The sequence below is a fragment of the Rutidosis leptorrhynchoides genome, chromosome 1 (assembly GCF_046630445.1).
Source record: "Rutidosis leptorrhynchoides isolate AG116_Rl617_1_P2 chromosome 1, CSIRO_AGI_Rlap_v1, whole genome shotgun sequence".
NCBI classification, from domain to species: Eukaryota; Viridiplantae; Streptophyta; class Magnoliopsida; order Asterales; family Asteraceae; genus Rutidosis; species Rutidosis leptorrhynchoides.
This window is the reverse complement of record NC_092333.1, coordinates 381,625,483-381,635,161: the sequence shown is the minus strand read 5'-3', so window position 1 is coordinate 381,635,161 and position 9,679 is coordinate 381,625,483. Positions and strand designations below refer to the sequence as shown.

Sequence of the window (9,679 nt, the reverse complement as noted above, 5' to 3'; positions counted from 1 at the left end):
CGGTGGGAGATGGTGGCGAGTGGTTGTTGCAGGTGGCGAAGGTTGGTTGATGAATGGCGACCGGAGATCAAGGAGGTTGATGGTGGTCCCTGAAAGGTCGATGGGTGGTGTTACCCGATGGAAGGAAACATGAAGGTGTGGTTTCCTCAGTTAATCATATAGGTAATATATATATAGATATATGGATATGTAATACTAGTAATATGAATATAAAATACATTGAGTGGAATGATTCAATTAAAAATAGTGACATATAGAATTCCTTTTTACACAGTAATGGTAATAGTAATATATATCTTAAGTTATTCTGATTTGATAGTATTGTGTCTATGTGCAGATGAGATATAATATCATATAACTACAAGTTAATAAGCGTGTAATCAAAATGAAAACAGTAAGCCATAACATTTGGTTTCTTCCTACCGACAGTTTTCATGGACTATTATTTCATACTCCATCGTTACTCAGTGGCGGACTAAAAGTTCTCAGAAAAATTCCAAAATTTTAAATTAAATTCCTTTATTTATTTCAGTCATTATGGTATAAAATTCGATCATTAATTTATTAAATAAAAATTACATCAACTGTACCTCTCAATTCTGGGTAAAATATAAAAAGTGTTAAAATTTAATAACTAGATCCTAGATACATTTTTAGTAAGCCTAAAATTTATAGAACTCATTTTCGAATCACCGTTTATTTTAAAATCATATAAGTTTGAATTTAACTTACTTAATATCAATCGGGACATCAAATGAGTATTACAATCATTTAATATTTATACTTTATTTATATATATAGATATAATTGAAATAATTATTATTATAATATCCTATTTTTATTTTATTTTACATAATTAAATTTTAATAGCAATAACATATAATATTTCAAATTATATTTTCAATTACCATATATATATATATATATATATATATATATATATATATATATATATATATATATATATATATATATATATATATATATATATATACACACACACACATACACATATCTATTTACAATTAATTGTTTGTGAATCGTCGAAACTGGTCGAAGGTAATTGAATACATGATCATAGTTCCAAAATTTTCGAGACTCAACATTATAGACTTTGCTTATCGTGTCGGAAACATAAAAAGATCAAGTTTAAATTTGGTCGAAAATTTCAGGGTCGTCACAAGTTCAACCCTTCACTAGCAATAATTAATAAATATGGCAATAACGGGTCACCTTGTCTAATACCCGTTTGAAGATTAAATTCATCGGTGGGAGACCCGTTAACAAGAACCGAAACCGATGCCGATCTAAAACACGTATGAATCCATTTTTTCCACCTATCACCGAATCCCATGTTGGACATGATATCTAAAAGAAACTTCCAATTCACACTATCAAACGCTTTTTCTATGTCCGCTTTGAAAATGCAATATTTACCTTTTCTTTTTTTAACATCTTCAATAAGCTCGTTTCCGATAAGAATACTATCTAACATGGATCTTCCTTTAATGAATGCGCTTTGTTCCTCTCCTAAAATTTTATTAATAACCACCCGAAGATGTTTAAAAAGGACCTTTGCAATAATTTTGTAATAACTACCAATGAGGCTTATAGGTCGGTAATCTTTTAGACAAATCGGGTCATTCTTTTTTGGAAGAAGGGTAATGAATGATTTATTACAACCCGAAGATATATCACATTTCTCCCAAAATCAATGTAGTGCATTCATTAAATCGTTTTTAATAAGCCACCAAAACATTTTATAAAATTTAAAGTTCATACCATCCAGTCCGGGAGCTTTTGACGAGCCATAATCCTTTATTGCATTCCACACCTCTTCTTCACTAAATCTTGCTTCAAGGTTCGTGGCATCTTCTTGAGTAATTTTCAAAGTATCGAATCCTGCAAAAGAAAGGTTGCAAGTGTTTGTTTCTTCAAAAAAAGACTTGAAGTAACTATGCACCTCTTTCTTTATTTCACTCGGGTCTTTGCACCAAATTCTGTTAATATGTAACCCACGGATGTTGTTTTTATTCGTTCTTTTCTTGATCGACAAATGGAAATACTTTGAATTTTCGTCACCCTCAATTGCACATTTGACCCGGGCCTTTTGCCTAAGCATGTTTCGTTTGACTTGATGTTTTCACCCATTCACTTCGTGTATTAAGCCATTCATGTCTTTTGTTATCTGTAATGTTACGAATTTCAGCTTAAGACTCCCAAAATGCATTTTTATCACTCAACAGTTTTAACTATTCATCAATTTTATCAAAGGACTGTTTTCTCCAAGTCTTTAGGCTATCTTTCACATTTTTTAACTTAATACGAAAGTAGTGATCTAACTGCTTTGCCTTAACCAGTTTGTTCCATGCACTCAAAATTACCCCCTCCGCATCCTTATCTTCCAACCAAGCATCGAATATCCTAATGGGTTTTGAGCCGAAGTCAATGTGCCCATTCTTAAGCAAAAGTGGAGAGTGGTCAAAAATTTTCCTATCTAATGGAACTATCGATAAACTATCCCAATGTTGTAAACACCCATTCGAGACTAGAAATCTATCTAATTTGCTGAACTTAATTCCATCGTCACTAATGCGCGTAAATCTTTTACCTACTAGGGGAATCTCTATAAGACCATTGTTTCCTATGAAGCTGTTAAATCTAGCTGCCCTATGTGAGTGAAAGATCGAATTATGCCTCTCATTCCCCTTCTAACTTCATTAATGTCCCCCCCCCCCATGATCCATTCGACATTTTTTTATAGATAAAAGGTTCTCTAAACTTGCCCAAAATCTTACTTTCCTATCATCACCATGTGGACCATAGACATTTACTATAACTAAATCTTGATTAAACCCCACCAATTTACCTTTAATCGCAATGTAGAACTCCCCCTCAAAAGCATGTTCGGCTGAAAAAATAGTGTTGTCCCAAATTAATAAAAAGCCACCCGACTTCCCTATTGGATTTTTGAATGCATACCCAAAATTACTCGAATTCCACAATCTCTCAACCCATCTATCGTTGATGTTACTACACTTGGTTTCCTGCACTAGAGCAAACATCGGATTTGATTTCGCTACCAATTCTCTAAACCATGCACCCTTACCATCTTTATTAAACCCACGAATGTTAATTGAGACCATCTTCATTTAAACAAATATGAATTGACACACACATACCAGGAGGTTCGGCTATTTTTGTTCGCCATTGAATCCAAGTAGTTTTGCATAATCACAAAGATTAACACTACTCTCAGAGAATTCTTGTGATTCTAGAATAATCGATTCACATCTCCTTGATTTAGAGCCGAGTAATTCATGGATTGAGACAGCATGACTTCTTTTTTTTACCAGAAAGAGAGTCACATTTGTGTTGAAATTTCTTCCTAGTAGCATCTTTGATTTTTGAAAAACGCAATGACTTGTTCCATTGTCTCAGTTTCCTCCATGTATCACCAGACGAAGAGCGTGAATTGTTATTAGAACAGTTTGAATTTGCCCTAGATTTGTTCAACTGAGAGCCCCCAATCGATTCTTTAAACTCTACGACCTTCTCGTTAATATCATTTATTTCAAATGGATTAGAAACAATCGGGCCCAAAGGATTATTACTAAAAAGCCTAACGTTATCAATTTTCCTGAAGGGCTCAAATTTCTCAAACAAGTTATGACTCACACATGTATTACTAGGCTTGTTACCCTCCTTAACATTGGGCTTACCAGACAGTCCGTCATCCTTTTTCTTTTTCGGCTCTGGCCCGCTATTGTAACATGGCCCAGTATCACCTTTAGTATTTAGGTCAGTAGGACCCACTTGATTACACGCCTTTGAAGTTTTACTTGCAGTAAATCGAAAGATGGAAGGCATAGGGTTTTCTTGCTTTTGTGAAAATCCCACCTCATCATTATTGTTACTTCCCAATGCAACTTTCCCACTTTTGCAGCCGCCTTCTCGAATTCCAACTGTATTGGAAACCTCCCCATGAAACAGTTGGGTTTCAAATTTACGAGAGCCATTGATACCAGATGAATCCGCCTGAGATTTGACCGAAGATACGTCATCATCATCGAAACAATTAAACATCTCCAGATCATCGTCCCCGTTATCATCGTTGTCCGGGTTTCAAGAGTGATTTTCAGATTCATCGTCATCATCCTCCAATTCAATTTGAATAATATCTTTTATTTCTTCTACAACCTTAACATAAAATAACTTATGACCCCTTGTAACCATGACCGTATCATTTACAAGACCCACATATGACGCTTTCATATTAATAAGAACTCTACCAAATGTAAGATTCTGATCACCATCAATATTGCAATTCTCCATATCCATCACTTCTCCCCAACATGACCCGATCTTTTGACAAGTATTTTCACTCCAACATGAGACTGGGACTCCAAAAACATTTAACCAAGATGATCTTCCTGCAGCAAGGGATGGTTTATCCCATCTTCTAATGTTGTCAAGCCATCTGTTGATACCATGATGCTTGTTAGATAGAATATTATCGACCGATGCTTTATTGTTAAGGACAATCATCACTTTGAGATTGCCAAGATATTTGATATTGCAGTTCATTAGACCCCCTTCTTCACATATCTTTTTAAATTGATCTAGGGTTTTGTAGTTCTTGAGCTCACCAACCAATGCCCTTTCAAGTATATCAAAATTTACTTCATCTTCACTGAGTATCACCTGTATAAAATTTTCTAGGAAGAACGATTCACCATGTGCCTTCTTTATAGGATTAGGGTTAGAAGCATTATTAGTTTTATCAACACACGAGCTTTCCGTTTTTTTATCTTTCTTCGAGTGAAAAGCCTCAGCAGGCATAGGATTGGATTGATTACCAATAGGATTTGCACCTTCATTGTTTTGTGGCTTGGATACGTTCATCTTCCAAATCACCTCGCTGTTTTTTACTTTTGTAATCATAGGAGTGCTTTGCTTTTTGTACCTGTCATTGAAACTTTGCGGATGTGACTACAGGTTGTGTTTATATCCATCATGAGCCCTAAATGCCTTCAAACTCCATCCGTGAATTGCAACTTTGTTGATTTGAGTAAGCATGTCATTTAGATCCTTTAATTCTTCAAATATAACAAAACCAAATCGGTCACCATTCTTTAACCTCCTCCACGCCAGGTAAACATCACAAACCCTTCCAAACTTCTTAAACATATCCCATAGCTCATCTCTGCCCCAAGATTCTGGAAAATGGAAGAACATGAAAGAAGTGATCGATTTCTTGCTATCCCTCATTAAGCGATCCCTATAGTAATTCCCTCTTCGTGCCCCTCGTTGCCTCGTCCAAATGCCATTCCCATCATCGAACCCTTCGCTTGAATAATGCCCTGATGAAGCTCTCTCTCTCTCATGATTTCTCTCTCTCTAAAGTTTAACTGGTGATAGCTACATTTACACTATGTTTTTCAAATAAATACGAGTATCATTTTTTGAAGCCATTTCCCTCTTCCTCTCCATCTTGCTTTTCATCTTACACTCCACTTTTGTTCACCATCTTGCTAAAAATTTGGTTCTCACAACCTATATCACTGCGTCTTTACAATCACCACCTGAAATTTACACTAAACTCGCATATATATATATATATATATACACATATATATACATATATATACATATACATATATATATATATATACATATATATACATATATATACATATATATATATACATCAGAAAATTTTGGTCACCGGAGGCGGCCGACCCCGGATGCCCCATGCCTAGTTCTGCTGCCCCATGCCTGGTTCCGCCCCTGAGTACTAGTTGAGAGACGACGGGCGTAATGTTTTCTTTATATCTAACTTTTTTCATTTCCGCATCATTCTTCTCAACTCTCTCTTCTATAGTTCTATTACAAAACACATGAAATTAGTTTTCACTTCCATCCATCAAGATTAATATAAAAAAGGCACTATAAACAATTTATAAAACAAAAAAAATTCCAATGCAAGATGTCACATGGACTAATGCAAGATGTTGAACACCTTGATTATGTTCCAAGTATTTCGCTTGACGTGTTGCAACACTAATTATAGTGTTTAATAACCATATGTGAAAACTCCAAATCCATAATACTATCAAAAGTAAAAACACTTCAAATTTAAGACTATCACTAAACATATAAATCAGAAACCTTTGAATGGCAATTAAAAACGATGGTCATGTTGACTTTGGGAATTATTTGTAGGTTATGTAACGGAACTCAAATAACTAAACATGTTATCACAAAGGTAATAATCAGATTACTAATAAATAATTAAAAATAGAAATTTAATAACTATCTAACCGATATTAGGTTGAACCGGGCTTGTGTTTGACACATTTATCTTAAACAGATTCTTCATCTGTTCCCAGGGTACACCGGTCCGAAGCAGCGTACTGTCGGATTTGAACACTTGCCTAAAAGGTAATCGAACAGGGGAGACATTGTTGCGGCTGAGAGGAAACTCATATCATATAAGAATGCTTATACGATTTTTGGTGTGTCTTTCGGCAAACCCTAAGGTCTCTATTTATAGTGGAAACCAATATCTTAGGTTTGCTCCCAATTTCGATGTGGGACAAATGCAAAAAGTTTCTAGATTTTGCACCAAACTAGCAACTTTAAGATTCGATATCTCATTCACCTTTATTTCATTTTGAACACACTTTAGCTCGTTTTAAAGTCCTCGTTAGAGGCTACAAAACCCACTAACTATTCATTAATATATATATCACTCTATCATATATTGAATTGTGTCCAAATATTGGTGAAAACACACTTTCAACACCATTTTTCCAACAATCCCCAACATGAATGGAGATCGATCTCAGAAACAACAATATTACGATTAAGTTTCAGTGGTTGAATTTTACATGCGATAAGTAGGTGTTACACTTTGAACTTTCTCTTATGAAAACGCACTTAGTCTACTTGCTCAGAGTAGACGGTGATGTCTTTGAACTTGTCTGCATTTGTGTAGGCGACAATACACTTCACACAAGACTCTCCCTGACTACATCAAGTCCTCATAGTTATGTTTGTTATGGTCATGAATATTATCTTGGTTCTGTGAGAGCTTATCAAGTATTGTGCCCCAACAGTACCCTTCGAAGCGACCTCACTTCTCTCTCACATACATGATTCTCCACCGAATGGCTACTGATTAACCACGCATGGTTAATTCTGTTGAATCATTAAAAGTCATGGGCTTATCCTGTTACATGTCACTTTTAGGAATGGACTAGAAAGTCTACTCATAATTAGTAAACTCCCTTTAAAAGGTGTAGGGGTTGCTAGTTTAGTAATTAACACCCCCATAATGACTTCGCCAGTTCATACAAGTAGGTTGTCTTATTAAACTCAGATCTTGAGATCTCCAAACAACTGAGTTAAGTTTTCCTTCATATAAACTTAGCCTTTCAAGGGCTTCATTCCCATTCCAACTACGACTCACATACTAACTCTCTGCTTAAGCCTTTTGTTAGCAGATCCGAAACATTACCCTTCGACTTCACATAGTCAATAGTGATAATTTATGTAGAGATTAGTTGTCGTACTTTGTCGTACTTTGTTATGTCGTACTTTGTCGTACTTTGTTATGCCGTACTTTGTTACACATTGTAATATGAGCTCTACCAATCATCTATTGGCTATTACAATGTATACATATAGCCGACACCGGCTTAGGCCATCTTGGTATATCCTTAACGAATTGACGTAGCCATTCTGCCTCTTCACCAGCTATATCTAAAGCGATGAATTTTGATTCCATTGTGGATCAAGAAATAATCGTTTGTTAGACGATTTCCACGATATAGCAGCACCTCCAAGTGTGAATACATGCCCACTTGTCGCTCTGGAATCATTTGTATCAGATATCCAGTTCGCATCAAAGTGACTGTTGATCACTGCAGGATATCTGTTATAATGCTACTCGTAATCCCGAGTACCGAAGCAACCTAATCATACAACTCTAATGAGATGTCCTTGGATTATTCTTGTATCTACTTAGCATGCTTACAGCATATGATAAGTCAGATCGAGTACATTAAAACACGTTATGATGAATCATGTTCTTGATATCAAAATACAAGACACCCAACGTTTTCAAGCTTTTGTGTTAACTTTACACAACTAACTAGGGTTACTACTTATCATTTTGAAGCTTCCCCCACATGTCTTGCAAATTGATATCATAATCATATATATCTAATATGATTTTAATCAATCAGGCATTTAAATGCCTACACATAAGATTTGCATCTTTGTGATTTATATTTTAGCACATTTGAGCAATTCTTAATCATATTTGTAACAACCCGAATCCATTTACCAAAAATGAAGCACTATTCTTTTTATAAGTTAGGTTCCATTAAAGCGTTCATGATACATAACACTTCCAACTTCGTTTTAACCAAAAAAATAATATCATAATGATACGTTTAACAATTTATAATGACGCTTGGTACACAAATGACACATTACAAAAGGTTTTGTAATAATGACCCAATCACACAAAATACGGGTTAATACTCAATAACCCAACCCAATACCAAAAGCATAATCCCGGGGACTACCAAATCCACAATCCGCGTCCAAATATCCAAAAGCTACCACATCGAGTCCAAGCGCTCCTATGCATCTATTCTAACAACTAGCTAGCTTCACAATCACAATACCTATAAAAAAAAGGGTAAACAACGAGAGGGGTAAGCATAAAGCTTAGTGAATGCAATAACTATACATATACATATATAATCTACTTACTTGCAAACACTTACACAAATACCGCATACGAGCTAGCAATTCAACAACCATGCAATCACAATGCATACTAAATATCCTCAATTCACAATAAGCTAGCATCGCTAATAACATATAGTTCACAACTTAATATGCTAATACAAAAGTCACATAACCATGGTTAATCATATGCACAAGGGAATGATACTCGTGAATGACCATCGGTGTTCACAACAACCATTAGTGAACACATGCTTGAACACTAACCCCTAGGTTGTATCGAACGCCTGAACTTTAAACCCACCCGTCACGTGAAATGTGGTATCGAACGCCCAAACTTTAAACCCGCACTTCACGCCCACGCACACATGATGATATGGTATCGAACGCCCGAACTTTAAACCCATATCACATGCCACACATGATGATGAGGTATCGAACGCCCAAACTCTAAACCCTCATCCCATGCCAACACGATGTGGTATCGCACGCCCGAACTTTAATCCCACATCGCATCCCACACAAATAAATACACTTTATACACACACGTATAATTATTCCACTCACCTTGGAATGCCCGCACAAGTCATAAATAACATGATCTCCGTCCTCATATCCGAGCAAGTAGTTACCTATATGAATATCAAACATAGGCGCAATATTCACATAAACATACATTCTTCAAAAGTGAATCCGACATAATCATCCCTTAGCCGGGGGTCCCACCTTGCTCGCCAAAATCCGCCCATTTAACATTTAAAAATGGACTTCACCAATTACCAATACGGGTGGTAATTCCGACCCATTCAAACAAGTAAAACTAACACTTATTGCATTTGATCTTACAAAACCAACCCATAAGTGCAACTTCACCCAAATTGCACTTAACCACCAAAACAAGGCAAGTTTGACCCAT

The 9,679-nt window shown here is 35.6% G+C and overlaps 1 protein-coding gene across 1 annotated transcript; it reads right to left on the bottom strand.

Moving 5' to 3' along the window:
• Positions 1 to 2,252: 2,252 nt before the first annotated feature.
• On the bottom strand, positions 2,253 to 3,146 carry LOC139900702 (uncharacterized). Its single transcript, XM_071883462.1, has 2 exons — positions 2,870 to 3,146; positions 2,253 to 2,665 (listed from the first exon to the last, which is right to left on the bottom strand). Exons 1-2 carry the CDS (start codon positions 3,144 to 3,146, stop codon positions 2,253 to 2,255), a joined length of 690 nt encoding a protein of 229 aa, XP_071739563.1.
• Positions 3,147 to 9,679: the final 6,533 nt, after the last annotated feature.

Coding starts and splice junctions, on each gene's coding strand:
- LOC139900702 (XM_071883462.1), bottom strand. CDS start 3,146: ATGGTCTCAATTAACATTCGTGGGTTTAATAAAGATGGTAAGGGTGCA. Junction 2,666..2,869: donor GTTCTACATTGCGATTAAAG/GTAAATTGGTGG, acceptor CACATAGGGCAG/CTAGATTTAACAGCTTCATA.